The 26,508-nt window shown below is 41.5% G+C and overlaps 1 protein-coding gene across 1 annotated transcript; it reads left to right on the top strand.

Moving 5' to 3' along the window:
- Positions 1-457: 457 nt before the first annotated feature.
- Positions 458-25,577, top strand: SMIM29 (small integral membrane protein 29). Its single transcript, XM_070745276.1, has 6 exons — positions 458-611; positions 736-825; positions 13,237-13,409; positions 16,037-16,062; positions 20,417-20,522; positions 23,487-25,577. The coding sequence occupies exons 3-6, from the start codon at positions 13,299-13,301 to the stop codon at positions 23,547-23,549; spliced, it is 306 nt and encodes a 101-aa protein (XP_070601377.1). The 5' UTR covers positions 458-611; positions 736-825; positions 13,237-13,298; the 3' UTR covers positions 23,550-25,577.
- Positions 25,578-26,508: the final 931 nt, after the last annotated feature.

Raw genomic sequence — 26,508 nt, 5'->3', positions numbered from 1 at the left:
CTGCTTAAAAACTTCCAGTGTTGGACTATTCACAACTTCTGGTGGCAGGCTGTTCCACTGATCAGCCGTTCTCACTGTCAGGAAATTTCTCCTTAGTTCTAAGTTTCTTCTCTCCTTTTCGCACTGCAGTTCCGAGAATATCTCCCCCGCAAATAGCAATAGCATTAAGACTTATGCTCCGCTTCATAGTGCTATCACAGCCCTCTCTAAGCGGTTTACAGAAACAGCCTATCGCCCCCAATAATCTGGGTCCTCAAATGAGAACCGGCGACGGCACCAAAAAAAGAAAAAGAAAAGGCAAACCTCTATACACGCCCATCTAAGAGGACCCGGTTGTTTACCCTCGCCCCCGCCTTTCACCGGGCGGAGACTGCCCTCTGCTGCCCCGCTGGCCAATCGTGCATTACCTGGCGGAACCTCGTTTGCGGATTGGCTGATGCTCCCCCCCCCCCTTTCTAATGTGCGGGCCCAGTCACGCGCCTTTCGGCTTCTCCTGCCGGTGTTTTGAAAGGTGAAGCTGTGGCGAGGTGCGCAGGGACCGCGGCGCGCGCATTTGCTTACAAGCGACCCAACGGTGAGGAAAGGAGGAGCTGAGGAAAAGAGGAAGGGAGGTAAGAGCCGGGCCCGCCCCGCTGAAAGCAAATGGGGAACCGAACGGAGGGAAACGAGGCTGGGAGGTGGAGACGCACTGATTTTTCCTCCCCCCTCGTGTGTTTTCTCTCCACCCTCCTCCAGTTCAAGGCGAGACTTCCGGGAAGAAGATGAGCGTTGCGGAGGTGCGTTTATATACGGAGACGCCGCTGTAAACCTGGGAATGCCGAAGAGGTAAGCGGCGCTGCCATTGCTGGAGATAAGAAAGAGGAGAGGGATTAAAGTCTCGGTTTGGGACTTATTAAGGGGGAATAAGACGGGCCAGGCCGGCCCTGAATTCTTAGGACGCTGTTCTGTGGTTTGGATGCGCTTGTCTTCTATTTACTCTGCTGAATTACATAGGGGGGGGGGGAATTATCCGTCTTCCCTTTGAAGGAAATAGCAATAGAAACATAGAAGTCTGACGGCACAAAAAGACCTCCTGGTCCATCTAGTCTGCCCTTATACTATTTTCTGTATTTTATCTTAGGATGGATATATGTTTATCCCAGGCATGTTTAAATTCAGTTACTGTGGATTTATCTACCACGTCTGCTGGAAGTTTGTTCCAAGGATCTACTACTCTTTCAGTAAAATAATATTTTCTCATGTTGCTTTTGATCTTTCCCCCAACTAACTTCAGATTGTGTCCCCTTGTTCTTGTGTTCACTTTCCTTTTAAAAACACTTCCCTCCTGGACCTTATTTAACCCTTTAATATATTTAAATGTTTCGATCATGTCCCCCCTTTTCTTTCTGTCCTCCAGACTATACAGATTAAGTTCATTAAGTCTTTCCTGATACGTTTTATGCTTAAGACCTTCCACCATTCTTGTAGCCCGTCTTTGGACCCGTTCAATTCTGTCAATGTCTTTTTGTAGGTGAGGTCTCCAGAACTGAACACAGTATTCCAAATGTGGTCTCACCAGCATTCTATATAGCGGGATCATAATCTCCCTCTTCCTGCTTGTTATACCTCTAGCTATGCAGCCAAGCATCCTACTTGCTTTCCCTACCGCCTGACTGCACTGTTCACCCATTTTGAGACTGTCAGAAATCACTACCCCTAAATCCTTTTCTTCTGTAGTATTTGCTAACACAGAACTGCCAATACAATACTCAGATTGAGGATTCCTTTTCCCCAAGTGCATTATTTTACATTTGGAAACATTAAACTGCAGTTTCCATTGCTTTGACCATTTATCTACTAAAGCTAAATCATTTACCATATTACAGACGCCTCCAGGAATATCAACCCTATTGCACACTTTAGAGTCATCGGCAAATAGGCAAACCTTCCCTACCAAACCTTCCCCTATGTCACTCACAAACATATTAAAAAGAATAGGACCCAGAACAGACCCTTGTGGCACACCGCTTGTAACCTGACTCTGCTCAGAATACTCGCCGTTAACAATAACTCTCTGATGTCTACGCTTCAGCCAGCTGCAAATCCATTGAACTATCCAGGGATTCCATAGCATTTAGATTTATATACCGCTTCACAGTGCTTGAGAACTGTCTCTAAGCAGTTTACATAGAGTCAGCATATATTGCTCCCAACATTATGGATCCTCGTTTTACTGACCTTGGAAGGATGGAAAGCTGAGGCAACCTTGAGCCTACTGAGATTCGATTTTCCTTTCGGAAAGGAAAGCCTTTTGGATTGCTGGGGGATGCTTCCATTTCTGGTGGAGTGGGGCCTTTCTCCACCATGGCAACTTTGAGGTCGGGTGGACTTCAATTCTTCGGAATTCTTTGGAAATTACTGGTTGGGAAATTCTGAGAATTGAAGTCCATACGTCTTAAAGTTGCAAAGTTGAGAAATACAGCTCTATGTTTTTTCTAAACCAAGTTGAGAACTGTGGTTACCTCCCCTCCCTCTAAAGTTCTTTGGGAGCCCTTTGGCTACATAATTGCAAATAAGGTAACCTTCTTTCAGATGTTCATGATTATGATTATTCATACTTAAAAAAATATCTGCATTAGGATAATTTTATAATTTCCTTTCCTAGGGTTTTTAGGTTTCCTTATTTCACTTAACAGAAACCATAGGAGCGTGTGGAATCCTAGGGTATAACATAGGGTCCAGTTCTTGAGAAATAATCACATCTGAAAGGGTTATGTAAATGTAAAGAGTAGATATGGGTAAGTAAATCAATATAAGTAAATCAATATTGTCAAAGGAATTTTTGACTGTTAAAACACTGGTTTTGTTTATATAACTTTTCTTTCCTGGTAAACTATGTTATTTGAAGTGAGGCGAAGGAAGGTGAAATAGTTAAAAGTCTATTAATGCCAATTCCATGCATTACATTTTTGGACTCTTTCTATCCTGTTTTTGCTTCCACAATGTCTATATAATGTTTCGTATATTTCTTTGTCCTCTAAACGTCTCATTTTCCTCTTTTTTCAAGATTTCATCAAATCCACCCAAAAATGACTCTCAATTTTCTCCTCTTATCTCAGTTGTTCATTCTTTCTGTGTATCGAAATCACCTCAACATACATTTTTCATATTGGACATTCACTGTTGTATTTTCATTTGTTCAGTTTCCATATTTTGTTGACCTTTTGTTTCACCCATATGCTTAAATCCCCCATTCCCACTCTATTCAAACTTACGCTCCTCCTGAATTTCCCAAAACTGATGTCCATTTGATGAAGCATTTTCATGTCCTCCTCTAGTTTTACTTCTTTCAAAATTAACAATTGTTTGTACTTAGCACATACCACCTATTAGTCAGCATCTGTCTTAAAAATTTCTTAACTCCTCATTGTATCATACAGTAACATTCACTGGAGATCATTGGGTTCTTATCTAACTATACTGTATGAGAAACCATTTAAAAAACCCATTAAAACATATATTTGTATGAACACATGTATTATTTGTATACTAACCCTAACCCTGTGATATGATTAATATATCATATGTTAACTAACCAACATAACATCACACACCCCTACTTACTTAACCTTCATCAACATCATACCATAAGCTATCCTTTTTCATATATGCTTTATTTTCATCATAATGTATTACTGTACTCAGTAACCAAGCTGCAACTATATATGCAGAATCTTCCAAACCCAAATCTGAATTAAATCTTTTGACTCTTACAGAGGTCTGGGGATTTATGAGTTCTGCACAGTATTTTAGTTGGTTGTAGCATGGCATTCTTCTGGACAGAGAGCTTTGATGGTGTTCATAGGATTTGTTGGTGCTTTGGAGTCATAGCCCTGATGTTGTGACCACTATGGTTTTTAATTTCCACATTCTCTCTAATTCAGCTTAAAGGCCCTGGTACATCTCTAGCTTCTCATACATATTCTTCCTGATGTTGCTTTTACTATCATCTATCACCATCTTGTGTCCTTCTGCTTCTTGCCTATCACTGTGATGTCTGTTGGTTGATCAGTATCATCTTGTCTGTCGGGATCTGGAAGTCCCACAGGATCTTAGTCCTGTTATTTTCCATAACTTTTTATAGAATCTTCCATCTGGATTTGGGACAATCTATCCTATACACCGCAGGTGTATCCTGTACACCAGTGATTTCAACCTTCTTTGAGCTTTTTTACATTTACAAAATCCTGAGGCACACCACCAACCAAAATAACACAAAATGACACTCGAACACAATACATATTATACATATAGTTAATAATATCGTTTCTAAATGTATTTATGCTCACTTAGTGTGAAACCTGGGCCTGTTTCGATGAGGGATATCCTGACAGGAATGGTAGACACACACAAAGCTCTTGCTCAACAGTTCTCAGTCTCTCTCTGTTTTTAGATTTTATCACAGTCAAGCTTGAGAAGCTCACCTCACATAGATATGTGGTTGAAAATGGGAGCAATGTCAAAATAGCTTTGTTGGCCAGAATGGGGAACTCCTTGGCAACAGATAACCAAAACCTGTCCAAAGGAAGATCAGTAAAATTTAGCTTTATGAGAGGCGGCCTGCTATTGGTTCATCGCTAGTGGTCGGGATGAATCGTGGAAGGTGATTGGCCAGTGAGCATTCCCTGTGCCTCCACTCTTCCTGTCGCTGATAGCTGGAGGGATTGTGAGGGGAATGTTTATGTTTGGATGGAGGCGACTGGCAGCGGGCCGGATAAATGGCCTCCGTGGGCCATATCTGGCACACGGGCCGTAGTTTGGGGATCCATGTTTAATTTCCCCACGGCACACCTTACCATACTGGTTGAAAAACACTGCTGTACACAATGCCAGCATCTTGGTTGTGCCGCTCAGTGTATACTGTTCCTGTCTGCTTCTTACACCCTTCCACTATGCATTGGACTTTCTCTGAGACCCCTGCATAATGTGCACCTCGGGTTCTGTCTACAATGGCAGACTCTTGCTCCTATGGATCTGGTGCTTACTGCTTGTTTGTCTGCTGCTATGCCTTCGTGATGTTTTTTAGTCCAGCTTTTTCCAACCACTGGTAGGATTGCCCAGTGTCTGCCACCTCAGCTCTCTCTTGATGCTACATCCCATGCAGGGTCTTATATACATATACAGTACAGTGGAACCCCGACATAAGAGCTGCTCTACTTAAGAGCAACTCGAGATAAGAGCTGGGAGGGGAGAGATATTTTTGTTCTACTTACAAGCCCAAATTCGAGATACAAGCGCCAAGGAGCTGTCTCCTGAAGCCAAACGCTAACTTCCGCGTTCGGCTTCAGGAGACAGCTGCGAAGCGGCGCGCGTGTTTTAAAAGGTTGCAGCCGGCCTGGGGGGCTCGGGGGGGTGCTTGCAGCTTTCTTTCTTGCTCTTTTTCTTTCTCTCTTTTACCTTCCCTTCCTCTATTTCTTCTTTTCTTTCTCCTTCCCACCTTCTTCCCTCCCTCCATCCCTTCACTCATTCCTCTCTTACTCTCCCCTTTCATAAGTTTCCTTGCTTCCTTCCTCTGTTCCTGTCCCTTCCCCCTTTCTTTCTTTCTTTCTTGCTCTTTTTCTTTCTCTCTTTTACCTTCCCTTCCTCTATTTCTTCTTTTCTTTCTCCTTCCCACCTTCTTCCCTCCCTCCCTCCCTTCACTCATTCCTCTCTTACTCTCCCCTTTCATAAGTTTCCTTGCTTCCTTCCTCTGTTCCTGTCCCTTCCCCCTTTCTTTCTTTCTTTCTTTCTTTCTTTCTTTCTTTCTTGCTCTTTTTCTTTCTCTTTTACCTTCCCTTCCTCTATTTCTTCTTTTCTTTCTCCTTCCCACCTTCTTCCCTCCCTCCCTCCCTTCACTCATTCCTCTCTTACTCTCCCCTTTCATAAGTTTCCTTGCTTCCTTCCTCTGTTCCTGTCCCTTCCCTCTTTCTTTCCTTCCTTCCCACCCTCCGTCCATTCATTCACCCATTCCTCTCTTGATCGCTTAAAGCCGGTCCCTGGTGCAAAAAGGGTTGGGGACCTCTGTCCTACAGGATTGGGTGGCAGAGAAGTTGAACATATGTAAATTTAAAAGTTTAAGAAAGTTTACAAGTTAAGTGAAAGAAACTTCATTATTCATTTATATGTACATGTACATTTCTTCATTAAAAACATGTCTTTCTGCATAATTTAGACTAACTTTGTGAGTTTTTTGAGGGCTGGAACCAATTAAAATTATTTACATTAATTCCTATGGGGAAAAGTCGTTCGAGATAAGAGCTGCTCGACTTAAGAGCCCAGGTCCGGAACGAATTAAACTCGTATCTCGAGGTACCACTGTATTCCACTTTTATTATTTTATAAATACCAGATTTTTATAGTTTAAGGCGGCGCACCTTTTTCCTCCCTAAAAGAGGCTGAAAATATGGGTGTGTCTTATACTCTGAATGTAGCTTTTTGGAAGCTCCCCCCCCTACCCCTAACAAGGTGCTAACAATCTTCCCGGCTTGCAGGATTTTTTCAATCCCACTCCCTCCAAAGAAGGTTTTTTTCCTAGTCCTAAATCTTTGCAGGCTTGTTTCATTGCTACTCCTGCCAAAGAAGATTTTTTTCAACCCTAACCTAATAATGTGGTGAAGTTGACCAGACTAAGGACATTAGCCAGATGAATACCTGGTAGATAAATCCCCCCCCCCTATTTTCCTCCTCCAAAACTAAGGTGCAACTTATACTCTGGTGCGTCTTATACTCTGAAAAATATGGTAACTTAAGCCAGTGAACATATCTGATACTCCTCCCCCCACTTTCCTGTTTTTCCCACAGCAACAATCCTGTGAAATGGGTTGAGCTGAGAGAGAATGATTGGCTCATGGTCACCCAGCGGGTGCCTTAATCACTGGGTTAAGCTGAATGCATATTTATATGAAACATATTAGGCATTACATAATGTACATGAATGTATACATGAAATACATTATATGGAAGTTATAGTTAATACATAAGTAATGACTGGGAGTCTACAGGTAGCCCTTGAGTTACAACCATGTGTTTAGTGATTGTTTGGACTTAACAACAGCTCTGGGGGAAAAATAACTTGTGTCCATTTATCACACTTACAACCGTTGCAACAATACCATGGTCAAATGGTCAAAATTGGATCTTGGCAATTGACATGTATTGATGACTGTTACATTGTCCTGGGATCATGTGATGTCATTTTGACAAGCAAAGTCAATGGGAAAGCCAGACTCATTTAACAACTGTGTTACTAACTTAACTGCAGTGATTCACTTAACAATGGTGGCAAGAAAGTTGGTAAAATAATAATAATAATAATAACAACAACAACAACAACAACAACAATTTATTAGATTTGTATGCCGCCTCTCTCCGAGGACTTGGAGCAGCTCACAACAGGACAATACAAAATACACAAATCCAATACAGTGGAACCCCGACATAAGAGCTGCTCTACTTAAGAGCAACTCGAGATAAGAGCTGGGAGGGGAGAGATATTTTTGTTCTACTTACAAGCCCAAATTCGAGATACAAGCGCCAAGGAGCTGTCTCCTGAAGCCAAACGCTAACTTCCGCGTTCGGCTTCAGGAGACAGCTGCGAAGCGGCGCGCGTGTTTTAAAAGGTTGCAGCCGGCCTGGGGGGCTCGGGGGGGTGCTTGCAGCTTTCTTTCTTGCTCTTTTTCTTTCTCTCTTTTACCTTCCCTTCCTCTATTTCTTCTTTTCTTTCTCCTTCCCACCTTCTTCCCTCCCTCCCTCCCTTCACTCATTCCTCTCTTACTCTCCCCTTTCATAAGTTTCCTTGCTTCCTTCCTCTGTTCCTGTCCCTTCCCCCTTTCTTTCTTTCTTTCTTTCTTGCTCTTTTTCTTTCTCTCTTTTACCTTCCCTTCCTCTATTTCTTCTTTTCTTTCTCCTTCCCACCTTCTTCCCTCCCTCCCTCCCTCCCTTCACTCATTCCTCTCTTACTCTCCCCTTTCATAAGTTTCCTTGCTTCCTTCCTCTGTTCCTGTCCCTTCCCTCTTTCCTTCCTTCCTTCCCACCCTCCGTCCATTCATTCACCCATTCCTCTCTTGATCGCTTAAAGCCGGTCCCTGGTGCAAAAAGGGTTGGGGACCTCTGTCCTACAGGATTGGGTGTCAGAGAAGTTGAACATATGTAAATTTAAAAGTTTAAGAAAGTTTACAAGTTAAGTGAAAGAAACTTCATTATTCATTTATATGTACATGTACATTTCTTCATTAAAAACATGTCTTTCTGCATAATTTAGACTAACTTTGTGAGTTTTTTGAGGGCTGGAACCAATTAAAATTATTTACATTAATTCCTATGGGGAAAAGTCGTTCGAGATAAGAGCTGCTCGACTTAAGAGCCCAGGTCCGGAACGAATTAAACTCGTATCTCGAGGTACCACTGTAGTTAAAAAACAGTTTAAAACCCTTATATAAAAAATAATCATACAACTCAAACAAACCATACATAAATTATAATAGCTAAGGGGTATATATTAATTTCCCCATGCCTGGTGACATAGATGAGTTTTCAATAGTTTATGAAAGGCAAGGAGGGTGGGGGCAGTTCTGATCTCCGGGGGGGAGTTGGTTCCAGAGGGCCGGGGCCGCCACAGAGAAGGCTCTTCCCCTGGGCCCCGCCAGACGACATTGTTTAGTTGACGGGACCCGGAGAATGCCAATTCTGTGGGACCTAATCAGTCACTGGGATTCGTGCGGCAGAAGGCTCACTTAACTATCCTCCTTCGCAACAGAAATTTTGGACTCAATTGTGGTTGTATGCCGAGGGTGCCAGGGAACTAATGGGGCACCGTGGAACTCTCCAAGCCAATTGCAGTCTTACCTAAGAAATTATTAGGCTGACGATGAGTTTGGCTGACTGGATAGATTGCCAAATGTATAATACAGATATCATGTAGGGCTGCTACATCCAGACAGCAAAGTTTGAGGCAGTAACTAGAAGGCAGTAAAAAGAATCTTCAGTATCTCTTTGCTCTCATCTAGCGATAATCTGGATGTTTGCAGTTTAGCCCTGCTAGCTGTTGCTTAATCAGTGAATGTGATTGCTTGAAATTTGTTTCTTGTCATCACAGAAAAACTGGGAATTGCCGGGTTGCAAACAATGATCGAGATAAAAGGCCCCTATTCAAATATCCACTCTTGCCAGCAAATCTGAATTGTTTATTTATTTTATTTATTAAATTTGTATGCCGCCCCTCTCACTCGGGGCGGCTCACAACAGTAATAGAAAAACAATGTACAATACAAATCTAATAATTAAAACTAAAAACCCATAATTTAAGAAAACATACACACAACATGCTATACATAAACAGTATAGGCCTGGGGAAGCTATCTCAGTTCCCCCATGCCTGACGGCAGAGGTGGGTTTTAAGGAGCTTACGAAAGACCAGGAGGGTTGGGGCAGTTCTAATCCCAAGGGGGAGCTGGTTCCAGAGGGTTGGGGCCACCACAGAGAAGGCTCTTCCCCTGGGACCCGCCAAACGACATTGTTTAGTCGATGGGACCCAGAGAAGGCCAACTCTGTGGGACCTAATTGGTCGTTGGGATTTGTGCGGCAGAAGGCAGTCCCAGAGATATTCTGGTCCGATGCCATGAAGGGCTTTATAGGTCATAACCAACACTTTGAACTGTGACCGGAAATTGATTGGCAACCAATGCAGACTGCGGAGTGTTGGTGTAACATGGGTATACCTTGGGAAGCCCATGATTGCTCTCGCAGCGGCATTCTGCACGCTGAAGTTTCTGAACACTTTTTGTTGTGGTTTTCAGAATAAGCAGGGATGTGTGTATTTGTAAGTGCTCAGAATGTGGCATTTCCTGTATATTTGGGCTTTTAAGAATTGACACAAAGTATCTAAAGACATGTCTTCTGTGCATTAGGTAAATTCTCTTCCAAAAGTGTTTATCGTAGATGGCATCTTTCCATTTAATTCCCAGCTTCTTTTTAAAATATGCAAATTTTCCAGAATTGAATTATTTATTTATTTTATTTATTTATTTATTACTTAGATTTGTATGCCGCCCCTCTCCGAAGACTCGGGGCGGCTCACAACATGTAAAAAAACAAATCATAAGCAATCAGGCAAATTTAAAATATTTAAATATTTAAAAAAACCCATATGCTAACAGTCACACACACAGACATACCATGCATAAATTAAACGTGCCCAGGGGGAGATGTTTCAGTTCCCCCATGCCTGACGGCAAAGGTGGGTTTTAAGGAGTTTACGGAAGGCAGGAAGAGTAGGGGCAGTTCTAATCTCCGGGGGGAGTTGGTTCCAGAGGGCCGGGGCCGCCACAGAGAAGGCTCTTCCCCTGGGGCCCGCCAACCGACATTGTTTAGTTGACGGGACCCGGAGAAGGCCCACTCTGTGGGACCTAATCGGTCGCTGGGATTCGTGATTATAGCTGTAAAACAGATAGCCTCGTAGGCATTGAGTTTATTTGTTTCTGTAGTTCTTCACATTCTGTTAGCTCAAGATAAATTCAGCCTTGTCTGGGGTTCAGTATTCTCAGTGTGCTGACACTACCAAATTATACATCTCTACCTATGTTGAGCAAGTGAAGCTGTTTAATTTTCTTCTCAGAGCCTGGAGGCTATTAGGGCCTAGATGGGGAGGAACAGGATGCAACTCAAAACCTAGCAAGATAGAGTGGTTGGCTCCCTGGGATCAAGAGAGCTGACATTTGGATGTGGTAACACTCTCCTGGACAGAACTGGTATACAATTTGGTGGTGGTCCTATATTTGAAGCTCCTGTTGAGGGCCCTTTGAGGGCTCTTTGCTGGTGTGCCATTCCTGGCCTGGCAGTCCTTGCTCACACTCATGCCTTAATCACTTCCTGATTGGATTACTACACTGTGTACATGGGGCTGCCCTTGAAGAACATTCAGAAGCTGCAGTTGGCTGAGACTACTATAGCATGTTCATTCTGGGTGCCCCATGGTTCATCAAGTTACATTATTGCTGCATCAGTTGCCCTAGCCTAACCCCTTGTTGTTTTCTGTGTGTAGTTAAAGATGCTGGCTATCATCTTTAATGCTGTATATGACACAGTGTCAGATTTGTGAGGCCATCTCTTACTTTTGTAGCTGCCCCAGTTCTTTGGTCTCTTACCTGAAATTTGAGGGACCATATTCAAATGCTTAATAAGCAAAGAAAGACATTTAAGAAGGATCCACTCTAATGTATTAGACTATAACAAGTTGATGACCAGGTGAGATTTGTATTTTGAGATTTCCAAGATTGGTATCAGCCTTCCCAGGTAACCAGACCAAAAATATGACCAGATAAGCCAGTGCTATGTTACTGTCAGGCTACATTAACAGAATCTTGCAAGTCTGAGCAGAAATTATTCATCTACTGCTGTAACCCTTAACAGTCTCTTATGTTAGGGTGCCTCCTTCTTAAGTTTCTTTGTCCATTAAGCATTTGCAGGCACCTCTCTTTTATCTGGTAGTTTCCTAGGCTGCATCTGTTGTTCTCTTCTCTCAAGGTCATTCCCACATACAAGGGGCCACAATGAACTTGCCCAATCTGGCTTCTTACATCTCATAGTAATATAAATCTAGATTATATCTGTATCCTATTATATCAGATGCATTTACAATGAAAACCTGTAGTTCCAGTTCAGAATTTGAAAAAAAAATGTTATCCAATATTCTTATAAGATTATTTCTTTATTTACAAGTACAGTATCTTGAAAATATGAAGATATGAACCATAGGCTAATTCAGCATTATTGAACTTGATTATAAAACAAATCTATATCTGGAGATAATTGGGATTGTTGTCTGCAAGCACATTACATGTTTTACCACACAACTCTGGCCTATTTACTAAAATACAGGTTTCTATTTTCTTCTAACAGTCAGGATAGTTAGCATCAATGGCGAACTTGTCCCATATAGAAAAACATTGTACAAGGGTCGACCAGAAAGTATTTATTTATTTATTTATTTATATTTTATAATATTTATTTATTTATTGTTTAATAATTTAAACAATTATTTATTGAACACAATGAAAGTTACCAACAAGAAAGAACTATGTTTATTCTATACTCCCTATGTTTCCACATAATCTCCATCCCATTCTATGGCCTGCCTCCAGTAAGACACAAGGGCATGTATGCCCTGTCGGTACCACTTCTTGTTCTGGTCAGGGAGCCATTTCTGCACTGTGTGAATCACCTCTAATGGCCTCACCCTCTGTGCCCAGCGACTAGCTGTACTTCTCTCAACTGCAGATTCTCCATAAACTCTATAGAAACATTTGTAAATGTTCCCAACAGTTTCTTTCTCTGCAGTGAGAAATTCAATGAGGACACGCTGCTTGTAACGTACATCATTTACAGATGCCATTTTGAAACACTGCTGCAGCTACGTTTTCTGTCGGAAGAAACACAAAATTTACATACACACTCCTGACAATTCACATAATGTATATCTAAAGTTTCGTATTCATACCATTACTGTAGGCTGAGAAAAAAAATGTGGTGCATTACTTTCTGGGTGACTCTCGTATCTATTCGAATTAATCCAGATATCTTCGCTTAATTTTAAATTTGCAGGTCTAAGGGGGTGGGAAATGCATGATTTTCTCCAGTATTGTTCCATTGACCATTTAGGGAATGTCTATTGAGAAGTCTATCATCAACATCTGGAGCACCATAGGTTTATTAATCTTAGACCAAAACAACTTTTCATATTTGAATTTGTAGGCGAGCCTGGCATGGAGCAAATTTTGCTATTATATTAAATATTATCAATAGAATGAGCTGGTGGGTGGGATAGGGGTTGCACAGTTTTGCATTTCTCCATTATGGGAAATATTTAGAAAGTGAGATATTAAAGATCAGCTATACTAGCTAGACCAAGGTGCCAGCATTATTTCCATTACTCTTTTTTTCTTGACACACTCTTTTTGTCTTGGAATAGTTTATTTTTCTTTCCCATTCACACCCTTTCTCAGTTCTATTTAGCTGTCATTCATGTCTCAGGGCTAAATATTTTAAAGGATTTCTGTTCATTGATTCTAGTGTGTGAGGAGTAGCATGTGATATGCTTGTGACTGTCTTGTGTGCATGTTGCTTGAATGGCAGTGGGTTTGGAGGGAGGGGGAGAAGTAGAGGAGAGATTAGGGAAACATAAAAAAATGTGTTTTAATCCTAAACTTTTTTTTTATTGTTGAGGTGGACTTCCCAATGATGACAGGAGCTGCTTCTCTGATCCTGTCAAGCAAGTTTTCTATGCCATGAATAACACCACCATGCCCACTGCTGCTGGGCCAACCAATGACTCCCTGGTGGGTTATGTTCTAGTGCCGTTTTTCCTTATCACCATTATTGGAATCATCATGGCAGTGGTGAGTGGACTCAAGACAGAAGCACTTGGTTTCTAGACCAGCATGGTGGTTGGGGAATTCTGGGCGTTGAAGATTACACATCTTGAAAGTTGCTGAGGTTGAGAAATGCTGTTCTAATTTTCATGTCAACAGTTAGAATATGCTGGAAAGTTTTTCTTTTGGGGAAAAAAAAAGAGATGAGTCTCAGTCTCAGTTCTTAGTCAAGTTTCTGTTGCAGTGGGTGCAATCTTTTCAGTTAACGGGTGCCATTATTTTAAAAATGCCCACTTGTGAACTCTGCATCTCAGGAAATCCCAGTGATTTCCCCAGTCACAAAAGTATATAATTAAGCCTTTTAAAAGTATTGTGAGAGTATCTGTCTGTGTCATTTGTGTATGTTATGCAGTCATCCTCTGCATCAAGTTTTTTGGGGGAAACCGTTGTCCTTGACAAATGTTACTGCTTTTCACCAACAGCATTTTCACATCACTCACAGACTGAATCCTCTACAGATTAATAAAATATTCTCTAATATTGTTCTTTTTGGGTGTTTTGGGATCTCAGCACACAGTATATCTGGGAGAGTATAGATGTTCTTTTTTTTTGGTCAAAAGTGGTAATACAGTACTTTATTGGATGCAGGAATGTAATAATATGATATGCTTGTTTGGGGAAAGACTGAAATTTGATATAATTAGTCAGTAATAGATTACTTGAATAAAAATAATTTGGCTTTCCTTATCTATAAGCATTATTATATGACGCTGAGCAAAAGCTTTCTTCTTTACTATTCCAATAGTTTCAATGACGTTTAATCTGGAGTTTGTAGACACCATAAGAAAACCTTAAATTATGAAGTTTGCAAAAAAAATGAATGTTTTTGTTTAGTTGTATGCCTAATATGCTCGTGCCTAAAATGTAAACTGACTGAAGAATTTTATAGCTTGGTGTAGATATGCCACATGTCAAACAAACATTTTATTGCATAAAATCAACCCCTGCAATTTGCAATCACCTCAAAATGCACAGAAACTGAAAGTTGCTTCTTAATGGGCTACAGCTTTCATAAAGGAGATGCCAAAATAGGACTTCGGTTTAGCCTGTTCCACTGAAGATATGCAGGCCTCCCTGCTGTGGTATCTTATAGTTCTCATTGTCCTTGGTCAGTATTATCAAAGGCTAGGCTAGTTGAATGAAGAATCTGTAATCTGATATTCCTAAAAGATACCAGGTTGGTCTGCGGACTTGAGACCAGAGATTTTATCTACCATCTTTTGATATCTTTATCATTGGGTGTGATCATCCAAGGGCATGGGGTGAGGTATCATCAGTATGCTGATGATACCCAGCTATTCATCTCCACCCCTTGCCCAGTCAGCGAAGCAGTGGAAGTGATGTGCCAGTGCCTGGAGGCTGTTGGGGTCTGGATGGGTGTCAACAAGCTCAAACTCAACCCCAACAAGATGGAGTGGCTGTGGGTTTTGCCTCCCAAGGACAATTCCATCTGTCCGTCCATTACCCTGGGGGGGGGAATTATTGCACCCCTCAGAGAGGGTATGCAAGTTGGGCATCCTCCTCGATCCACAGCTAACACTGAAACATCATCTTTCGGCTGTGGCAAGGAGGGCGTTTGCACAGATTCGCCTGGTGCACCAGTTGCGGCCCTATTTGGACAGGGAGTCATTGCTCACAGTCGCTCATGCCCTCATCACCTCGAGGTTCGACTACTGCAATGCTCTCTACATAGGGCTATCTTTGAAGAGTGTCCGGAAACTTCAGATTGTGCAGAATGCGGCCACGAGAGCTATTGTGGGGTTTCCTAGGTTTGCCCACGTTTCTCCAACACTCTGTGGCTTGCATTGGCTGCCGATCAGTTTCCGGTCACAATTCAAAGTATTGGTAATGATCTACAAAGCCCTACATGGCACCGGACCAGAATACCTCTGGGACCGTCTTCTGCTGCACGAATCCCAGCGGCCGATAAGGTCCTACAGAGTTGGCCTTCTCCAGGTCCCATCGACTAAACAATGTCGTCTGGCATACCCCAGGGGAAGAGCCTTCCCTGTGGCGGCCCCGGCCCTCTGGAATCAACTCCCCCCCAGAGATTAGAACTGCCCCCACCCTCCTTGTCTTTCGTAAATTACTTAAGACCCACCTATATTGCCAGGCATGGGGGAATTGAGACATCACCCCCAGGCTTACAGAGTTTTATGTATGGTATGCTTGTGTTGTATGGTTTTTTAAATGATGGGTTTTTAGATGTTTTCTTTTAATTATTAGATTTGTTATGCTGTATATTGTTTTTGTCATTGTTGTGAGCTGCCCCGAGTCTACGGATCGGGGCGGCATACAAATCTAATAAATAATAATAATAATAATAATAATAATAATAATAATAATTATTATTATTATTATTATTATTAGACACTTAAGGTCACATCTCAGATGAATTGGGTGCTCCTCATATATTTTCATTATGTGGCTTGTGAGAATTGCACCTAAACTAATGACACAAATGCTGACCCTGATGTTCACATTCCTTGTATTTCTTTTTTCTTTTCTTTTCATTCTCAGTTAGAAGAAATAATGTTGAATGCATATACACATTCCTCTCATAACTGCTTTCTCCTTCCCCTTTGCCATTGCAGATGTTGTATATCCAGAAAAAAAGGAGGTAAGAAAAAATTCAACTTTTTGATCTATGTTCTTGCTAGAAGAGACTCCGTTTAAAAAAAATATTACAGTCAATTACATACTTACTCTAGTGCAGTGTTTTTCAACCGGTGTGCCGCGAGATATGGTCAGGTGTGCCGTGAGGCGGCTGGCCCCCCCCCGCTATTGCCCCCCGCCGCCGCCGCCGCTATTGGCACCCTCCCGTGGGAGGCCGGCAAAGGTTGCTTTGAAAGTCGGCCCCCTCGCACCCATGGCTTCTCGTCGCTTCCCCGAAAGCTGCACGTGTGTGCGCTCGCGCACCCCAAAATACCCCCACGTGCACCCTTTTTCATGGCCGCGCGCTCCTCATCCCCCTGCCAGCCCGCGGGGGGGGGGCGGGGAGGCGCCGGCAGCAGAAGGGAAGGGAGCCGCGGCCGCCCCTGCCTCACCACGTTGCCTCCAGCCCCCTCGGCCTTTCGGCGCTGCTCCCCGCTCACCCCCTCTCCTCCTCCGCTGTCTCCTGCCTTTCGGCGTGGCTCCTCCTGCACCCGGAACGCACGCCCTGCCCGTCTCACCCTTGCCGAGAGCACTTTCGTCCCAGGCTCTCAGCAAGGGGGTTGCAGGAGAGACGGGGCAGGCGTTCTCTCAGCGGAGGCCAGCGAAGGTGATATTCAATGTCGGGGGCGCACGGGTGGTTGCGCGCGCTCCCTACCCCCCTGCTAGCCGCTCGGAATATTCAAAATAAGAAAAACCTTCGCCGGTGAAGGCTTTTCTTATTTTGAATATTCCGAGCAGCTAGCAGGGGGGTAGGGAGCGCGCGCAACCGCCCGCACGCCCCCGACATTGAATATCACCTTCGCCAGCCTCCGCTGAGAAGAACGGAGAGAGAACGAGAGTGAGTGAGAGCAACAGACAGCAAGATAGAAAGTGAGAAAGAGAGAGAGAGAAAGGGGGGGAGAGAAAGAGATAGCAAGAGAGAACAAGAGAGAAAGAGTGTGAGGAAGAAAACAAGAGAGAGAGAGAAAGCAAGAGAGAGAGAGAGAGAAAACAAGAGAGAGAAAGTGAGAAAAAGAGAGAGAAAGAGGGAGGGAGAGAAAGAGAGAGAGAGAAAGAACAAGAGAGAGAGAGAAAGAAAATAAGAGAGAAAAAGAGATAGCAAGAGAGAGAGAAAGCAAGAGACAGATAGGGAGAGGAAAGGAGAGAGAGAAATGAGAACAAAAAGGGGAGAAAAAAGGAGAAATGATTGAGGCAGAGAATGAGAGGAGAGAGAAACAAAAGAGAGAGAGAGGGGTGATTCTTGAAGCATATGGTAAAAAGCACCCAAATAATAAGAAACGCCCCCCAGCCCACACCTGTTTTTGAAAAGAATAAAAGAGAAAAAACCCCAGCCGTCAACTGGTTTTGGAAATGGTTCCAGTGTGTATACACACACACACATAAGGGGGGGAGAGAGAGAGGGATGGAAAAAGAGAAGAAGTGAGAGGGAAAAGGAATGAGGGAAAAAGGGAGGAAGAGAGAGAAATGACAAACATGAGAGAGAAAAGGGGGAAAGACAGGAGAAGTACCCAGAAATGAGATATAAATTTGAGTAGGGATGATTGATGATTGACTGTATTTATAAGGGGATGTTACATGGGATTGTATATACGAGGGGGTTATGTATGTATGTATGTATGTATGTATGTATGTATGTATGTATGTATGTATGTATTTATTTATTTATTTATTTGATTTGTGTCATTTTGGTTGGTGGTGTGCCCCAGGATTTTGTAAATGTAAAAAATGTGCTGCGGCTCAAAAAAGGTTGAAAATCACTGCTCTAGTGTAACCACAGATAGACCAATTCATTAAATAAAGTGGAATAATGCACATTCCTCTTCATATGTTGGTTGAATTATGACATGTTCCACTTTTTTCTTTCATTAAATGGTCCTGAAAAATGGCTTCTGGGAAATACAGTTAAAGTTAATAAGACACATTTTGATATGAAGTTGACTAGTAACTTTTTAAAAAATCTTGTATTAAAAATAATATTCTTTCAATATCTGTTGTATTGTAGGATCCATTTTAGATACTTATAAATTATCACTTTGGAGAGTATTGTTTTCTGATATAGTGAATAATGATACCCTGTTTCCCCCAAAATAAGACATCCCCTGATAATAAGCTCAATCGGGCTTTTGAGTGCATGGCCATAAGGCTAAGCGCTTATTTCGGGTTCAAAAAAATATAAGACAGGATCTTATTTTTGGGGAAACACAGTACCTGTTTCAAGCATAGTAGGTAGCATCCAATCTTGCATATTGAGTTATGGTCGGAAAGGGAAATTTTAGTTTCCCAAATCTGGAAGGAAAATTATGTGCTTGCCGTAACAGTTCGTCCTTATTTAAAGCTGCTGGAATTGTTGCTGCATGGATACATTTTGTATGATGCTTCATTAATCATGGATGTAAAGTAGATGGGTTGCAGTTAGAAGAACCATCAAATGCTCTATGGTTATCCCCATATTAGCATTTCAATATAGTTTAATTTATGTGTTCTGCATGAACATCATCATAATGTTAAGTGTGATATAATTTTAGATGGGTGAAAAATAAACATTTAGTGTATAGAATGGTTTTTCAATAATGGTATGGACTGTTCTTTGATTTGCTATATCAATTGTGCATCTTATTACTATGTTAGTTACTTTGGAGTATGGGTAAAATTTCCACAGTTTTCCTCAAATATACACACATATTCGATGCAAAGCTTATTTACAGCACACATAACCTTGTGCTGCTTAATGTATTGGATCTATAATTTCCTGAATTCCCAGCTCACTTGGCAAATGAGATTTATGTCTAGAAATTCTGGAATCTTGTTGGTCAGAACATCTGAAGAACATCAGGTTTCTGAAGACTGGCAACTGATAATTGGAACTTCAGGTATAAGAACATAAGAAGGGCCATGCTGAATCAGGCCAAAGCCCATCGAGTCCAGTATTCTGTGTCACACAGTGGCCCACCAATTGCACATGGGGATCTTGAGTAGAAAGAGAAGGCAAAATCCTTCCTTTCCCTTGACCCCCAACAAATGGCACCCAAGGGAATCCTGCCTGCCTCAACCAACATAGAGGCGGCGCATGGACATCCATTTCAATAACTACTGATACACTTGGCATCCATGAATCTGTCTAATCCTGCCTTGAAGCTATCAAGGCTGATAGCTATCACAACCTCTTCTGGAAGTGCATTCCATAAACCAAGTACCCTCTGGGTGAAGAAATATTTCCCTTGATTTGTCCTTGCTTTCTTACCTATGAGCTTTAGGAAGTGTCCCCTTGTCCTAGTATTGTGTGATAGAGAAAATAATTTTTCTCTATCCACCTTTTCTATCCCATGCATGATTTTATACACTTCGATCAAGTCAACCCTTAAACGCCGTCTTTCAAGGCTGAAGAGACCAAGGCGTTGCAACCTGGTTTCATAAGGGAGGTGGTATATTATCAAAATATAAACCAGCTTTGTGACTGAAATTTGGATTGTAGTTACTTGGAATAAATTATTAGTGCATGAGACTAATAGAAACGTTGATCTAGCACTGTGGTGGCGTGCAGAGCCCTCTTGGCTGGCACCCATGCCGTCACCCCAGGTCAGATCTCCGTGGCATTTCTTTCGTGAACGTCTGTTTCCCTGCAAACAACAAAACAGAAGCTCACGAAAGAAAAAGATCTTACCTCTTGCTGCGCTGCCAGTGTTGAGATGCCCTACCTCCCACCAGCCAGCTGGTCTTCGGGTCTCTGCTGCGCATGTGTGCAAGCATGCACCTTTCCGTTTGGGAATGCGTATGCAGTTTGGGCACTCGGTGGATAAAAGTTTCGCCATCACTGATCTAGCACACATTTGAACCCTAAACTACTTAAAATATTAAATTTTTATTATAGGGTCATTCTTTGTCAAGTGGACCAGGTGAAATTGAAGCCTTATTTAAAAAGAAACCATCAGAGAAACAACATATATGATAGAAAAAACTGTTCTCTTTCTAATGAAAAATGAAGATGATTGAAGGTAAGAAAACAGAGTTCTGTTTTCTCACCTTCAATCGTTTTCATTATTATTTCATTAGAAAGAGCATGTTATTCTTCAATCATATATGTTATTTTTGTGATGGTTTCTTTTCAAATAAGGCTGCAAAATGAGTCAAGTGGACACCTGGTCCACTTGATAAAGAATGACCCTGTACTGAAATTATGATTGTTGTTCATCCCTGCCATTGCTTAAAAATGTAGCTCTAACTTGTCTGAGCCAGTGCCAGGGTCATGAGAAAAAAAATGGAGCAGCTTTTAATTGCTTGAGGACAGTTTTAAGCTACACTCTGACAAATCTGCCTCCTAGATATGATCGACTACGCCACCACCTGTTGCCAATGTACAGTTATGATCCCGCGGAGGAGCTACATGAGGCTGAGCAAGAACTCCTTGTGGAGCCAGAGGACACTAAAGTAAGCTTACATGGGGTATATTTTACACATGACATACCTATTGCAGAGCAATGTTTCAGAGTATTTATGGACAGTTGTGTGTTCAGAAGTGATTTGCCTATGAAACTATCACTTGAGAAAGAAGGAGGGAAGGAAGCAGTTGCACAGCATATTTTCAAATAATCTGGGATCCAGTTTGATTTAATATGGTACCTAGAAGTGCAGTATAACCAGAAGCACCTCCTTTTTCAACTCGTCATGCACAGCTTGACATCATTAAAAATCATTAACAAAAGAGAAAATGTCTTCCTTCTAAATAATGTACCATTATTCTTTTTAATAATAGCCCACATAGACCCATTTATTTCCCTAGAAAACAAAATGGTGAGAATTATAGTCTAATCCTTTGTTTTGAAGGGTACTGTTCCAAAAAGTTAGTGTATTAAGTAGGTATTGAAGGCTAGGAGGAGTGACAATATTCGGGTGATTTGCCAATGATTACATTGCCTTGGCACACACTTTTTGAATAGGCAGATCCCTCAAGTCACTCACAACATGTTCTCAAAACAGAATCCCCGAGTTATGTGGTGTCAAGACACCATGAATTGTCCTATAGATGTGAGCAGTGAGTTCCGTATATTTTTGTCTGTTCAGGAAAGAGAGAAAATCATTCCAATTTATACGGGCAGTTCTTGACTTAAGACCATTTGTTTAATGATATTCAGAGTTATGACAGCTTCAAAATATGACCTGTATTTGTACATATGACTATCACACTACCGTCATGGTCATTTGAGTGTCCGCAACTTGGACACTTGACATCCGGCTTGCATTAACAGTTGCAGCATCCTGCAGTCATGACTTGCAAAACTTTTTTTTGTCAATTTCCAGCAAGAAAGCAACTTTAGATCACAATGGCCCCAAATTCCATTCCCAATTATTGGTTGCAAGTTCAATACTACCTGTAGTTTGTGGCTGTGCTTTTTTTCTTCAGCTGCTCTGTTCAGATATACTATCTCTAGGAATGTCATTTAAGTTAGCTAGAGCCCTTTTGTATATACTTTATTTTTCTTGCTACTATTATTTTTCCCCCATTAAAAAAGAGCTAACAGCAATGTGCATCTCTGGGATAAACCGTTCATTCTAATGTAAAGCAGCAATTTTGCTGTACAGCACAAAGCTTTCTACCCAAAAGTGCCTTGTGTTTTCAAGACCCAGCCTTTTATGAACAAAATAGGGAGGCTACTCTCAAGAAAAATACTGTACATTTTTTGTTGTTGTTGTCTGGTCCTTTCAGGAATGAGTGGGATATAAGTCACAATGAGGGAAGGATGAAGAGTTAAGTCTGATAAACAACATTAGAAAGTTGAAATTACAGATCTTGTTTGATTACAGAGATTGCAGAAAGATGTGAGCATAGCTAAAAAGCGCCAAATATAATTAGGACATTTGACTGAAGACTATGTCACAAATAGGCTTATATGGACCATGCTGGATAATTAAATGATGTGTAAGGAGTTATTTTTATATTACTGTACGTGTAACCAGTATTTCTGCTGTATTTGTTAACGGTGTTGAAATGACAAATGTTGAAAGAAATGATCCCTGGCTGACTATTTTCGTGGCGGAGAGGGGTGGCATACAAGTCTGATTAATAAATAAATAAAATAAATTGCTCACAGAAGCATAAACATACTGTTTCATACTGCCAGTGAATGGGAGCTGGTTTTTCTCCTTTCTGTTTCGGAGATGATTTTTACAAAGAACGTTGTCTCCATTTTTGCTTTCTGAAGTGGCTTCCAAAATTATACACTGTTGACGCTGCAGGGGGAGCACCAGGGTGAAAAGCCGATTGGCTTGTGCCTATTAGTCGTGAAGGGAGCGTGAGGTTCCTCCCACCTGCCCGGATGCTGCCAGATGGGTTTTTATACCTTCTGTGTATGTGCAAGGTGCTCTGTGCATGCGTAGAGGTTAAAAGAACCCTAAGGGAAGCTTCCGGGCAGGTGGGCGGAGTCTCATGCTCCCTTCGCGCCTGGCACTCCGACAACTGATAGGCATGAGTGAACTGGGAGCCTTTCACTCCTGGGGAGCACCCATCTCCTTCCCATTAAAACTTTACTATACCATTCAAGCACCTATTTGGGAAGCAATACAGGGAGTCCTCAACTTATGACCAGAATTGAGGCCAAAATTTATGTTGTAAAGTGAACGTTTCTTAAGTGGGCTTGCTACATTTTACCCTTCTTCCCATCGTTGTTAAGTGAATCACCAGTTCTTAAATTAGGTTGTTAAGCGAATCTGGTTTCCCCACTCTGGGACCATGCATCTGTCATAGATGTGAGTCAGTTGTCAATCATCCAAAGGTAAATCAGGTCGACAATGGGGATGCGGCAAAGGTCGCAAGTGTGAAAAATGATCATGTCATTTTTTTCAGTGCCGTTGTAATTTCGAACGGTCACTAAATGAACTGCTGTAAGTTGAGGACTAACTGTACTCTAATTGTAATGAAAATGGCCTGGTTGATTAATTAATTATGCTAATAGGCCACCCAACTCCTTCTGGACTCTGGGTGGCGTACAACATATAAAAACACTATAAAATAATCTAAAACACATGAAGAAGTCATTCATATCCTTAGTGGCCGGATCAAGATGGTATCAGATTTATCAACGGCCCCGGGTCTGCTGGCAAAGCCAGGTCTTTAAGGCCTTCTGGAAGGCCAGTAAGATGTGGGCAACATGGACCTCAGGGGGGCAGCTGGTTCCAAAGAGCCGGAGCCACCACAGAGAAGGCCCTCCCCCGCGACCCCACCAACCGACAGTCTGGCCGACGGAACACAGAGAAGGCCAACCCTGTCGGCCCTTATCAGTCAATTATTCTGTCATAATAGTAAGCTGTGGAAGATGCCCGTTCTTTGAAAATATGCTGAAAGCTGAAAGCTGAAAGTCTGAGGGTGATGTTAAATATGTGTGTTGTGTATTACAGGTGATGCGAGGTTGGGGAGGATACCAGCCCTATCGTAATTCATTTATGGATGTGAAAGCTTGATGGTACTCACCTCAGACTGATCAGAGTGTGTAGATGGATGACCTCTTCCAACTGGCACGTGTGCCAACTTGAATGCCATTAACATCGCTGCCTTTCTTTACACTTCAGCACTGTAGACTCTTGCTGCAACTTCCACTAACAGACGGTGCAATGGATGCCAGCCGTGTCAAGATTGGCACTGAGCATCTGGTACAAAGAGTAGCCCAGGGGGTTGGAGAATTGTGTTTGGAACCAGGACAGCTTGCTATGGGGCATCGTTCTTCATATCAACCGTCTCCTGATTTGCATTTTATGCGGATGATGAGCTACAGGAGTTTATGAAATTTCGAGTAAAATATTACGGAATAGCTCTTGCACTACGGGCTTCGTTAAGGAAAAAAAGCAAAGCAGTCAACCTCCATTTCCTTTTGTGAACGAAGAGCATCAGAATGCAGCTGTTATGATATCCCGGCACGTTGCTAGCTGCCTTCTCTTCTTACTTCCCTAAGTATGTAAAAGGGTAAATTATTTAAAGTTGTTGGATTCCTGTAATGTATTGCTGAACAGATGTGAGCAAAGTGAATAAAATCGCCAAATGCATAACTTGAGGGATGATGGTATACATCTTGAAATAGGAATAATGCGTACATGACACCAGCTTTGGAACTGTTTAGTGTGCTTCATGCTGGGAGGATGCAGTTTAGCTAGGAAGTTCGTATAGATGCTTAGCATGACTATCAGAAAGGACCATCGTTATTTCTGAGAACCATTTTCTTTGGTGACCTATTTGAGCTCAACAGGGACAGTGTTTATTTGGTATTTGGGAAATAAATCTGTTTTGTAAATAAAACTCAACCCAACTAGGAATACCTATGGCAAAACATCAAGCTTTTACAGTACTATAACCTGTTATGCCTGTCTTTGTGAATACACCTTGTTACCATTGATATACTTCTGATGGACTGATGTCTTTGCTGAAGAATTTGTGCTACTCACTGCTTGCTGAACTCCGCTAATGGACACAGATTATGCACCTAATGTAGAAAGCTGCACTGGTAACTTTGAGAAAGTGTCTTAATGCCTTTATGTATTTCCCCTCCAAAGTTTTGATTTTTAGCAAAGTTGGGGGGGTCTTCCACACATTTTAAGAACAATGGGACGCAACTTATTTTGCATACATCTTATGCCATTTGAGGCTATGAATGTATTCCTAATGCAACGGGAAAAATATGATGATTGTAGTTCTGGAAATAAAGCTAATTTTTCCATAAGACTGAATGCACATGGCAATTCATGGCATTGCAGCCATCACTTCTCTTATTAAACACACAAGGTTAATAAACTGGTGGTGCAGCTTCATGGACTGAATAAATGGTAGTTTGACGCTACCACGAAGAAAAGTATTCTTCTGCCATTCTCCACATTATCTTCCAATCAATATGTCCTGTGCACTGTAATTTGTTCTATTTGTTGTCTATATGCCTTTAATTTATACCTCATATTGCTATTAACTGCTTGCTTTGTTATGGGTCTGCAGGTAAAAAAACTGCAATGTCATGATTTACATCAATTTTAGTTCTGAAATGTACTGAATGCTTGTTCTTTTATGCACTGCGTTTACTTCCACACTGCTAGATGTCAGTCTCAAAATAGAAATAAAATTTCCAAATACTGTGTATTTCCATCCCCATGGCAGGTGAAGAATAGATTTAAGAAAATGCTTGAGGTATTCTGAGTGTTACTTTCGTTTGACCTTTGGCTGGGGTTAATTTTCTGCTGGGCAAAATGGAAGTTCCTGTTTTGATCTTTCTAAAATAAATAAATAAATAAAATGCAGTACATTAGTTGGATTTAGATATATAATTGGCTGACCTCAGCTAGGGCCAGGAGCATTAGGCCAGGATGTTTTTGCCCAAGCAAGCCTGTCCTAGACAGTTGAGGTTCCTCTAGAGCTGTATTACAGAGGCAAAATGTTTTACTTTTGGAAACAAAAAATGTTTTGGTAAACATTCATTGGATGCAAAAATTAAACTTCTAGAATCGGTTGTACTAGTGGTCCATTATTCGACAACAGGAATTCGGGAACAAAAGCATCTTCTGGGGATTCAGGTACTATTTCTTGGGAAAGGGGTCTCTGTTGAATATAGGCTGCATTTCTTTTAAAAGAATTACCTTAAATTTGATTGTTCTTACAATTAATTGGGATTAAGAATCCATTAAATTCTTTAAAATGTAGACCGTTTTTTTTGTTTCTGTTCAGTTTAGGATATAAAAGCCATGTCACCCAACCTAATAAAGTTAGACTTTTCTTTGTTAATATAGTATCGTGCCATGATAAACTGCACCAACTGTACTTCTCTATGCAACTATTGAAACTTGTGTACAATGCAGCCTTCCCAGTATCTATATTTCTCTATCCAAGTGCTCGTGAACTTTACTCACACAGTAGGAATTGAAGGTATTCAGACAGGTTTGGCAATTTCAATTGCTTTCTGGTATTTTTCTGGTGATAGATGTAAAAATTCTAAACCTAGTGGAAAGCAGGAATTGTAAAGCTCTTTAATTAAATATTATGGCCCAAATACTTGTGCAGTTTGTGGCTATTGGAATAATAAACAAATGGGATTTTTTTTCCTTCTAGGAAGCCTATGTTTGAAGCAAAAAACATGGCAGGGGAGGGTGAAGAACTGCTTTAGAAAACAGCAACAGTGTTTAGAACTTTAATTCCAGTTATACCCCCAAATGTCTTGAGATTCTATACCTACAAGGCATGTGCAAAAAAAGGCCAAAGAGGCAGACCGAGGAGACATCAAATACACACAATAGCATCAAATAATGATGGTTGAGGCCTCCATAAGTGCAAGAACCATAAATTTGTATCTCCCCAAAGTGATAAAGGAAGCGAAAAGGACAAAGATGCCATCGAAGTATAACATTTAAATATATGTTAAATGTCATTTAGGTTTAAGTATACAGTATG

This window comes from Erythrolamprus reginae, chromosome 3 (genome assembly GCF_031021105.1).
Source record: "Erythrolamprus reginae isolate rEryReg1 chromosome 3, rEryReg1.hap1, whole genome shotgun sequence".
NCBI classification, from domain to species: domain Eukaryota; kingdom Metazoa; phylum Chordata; class Lepidosauria; order Squamata; family Dipsadidae; genus Erythrolamprus; species Erythrolamprus reginae.
This window is presented reverse-complemented; position numbering and strand designations above follow the sequence as displayed.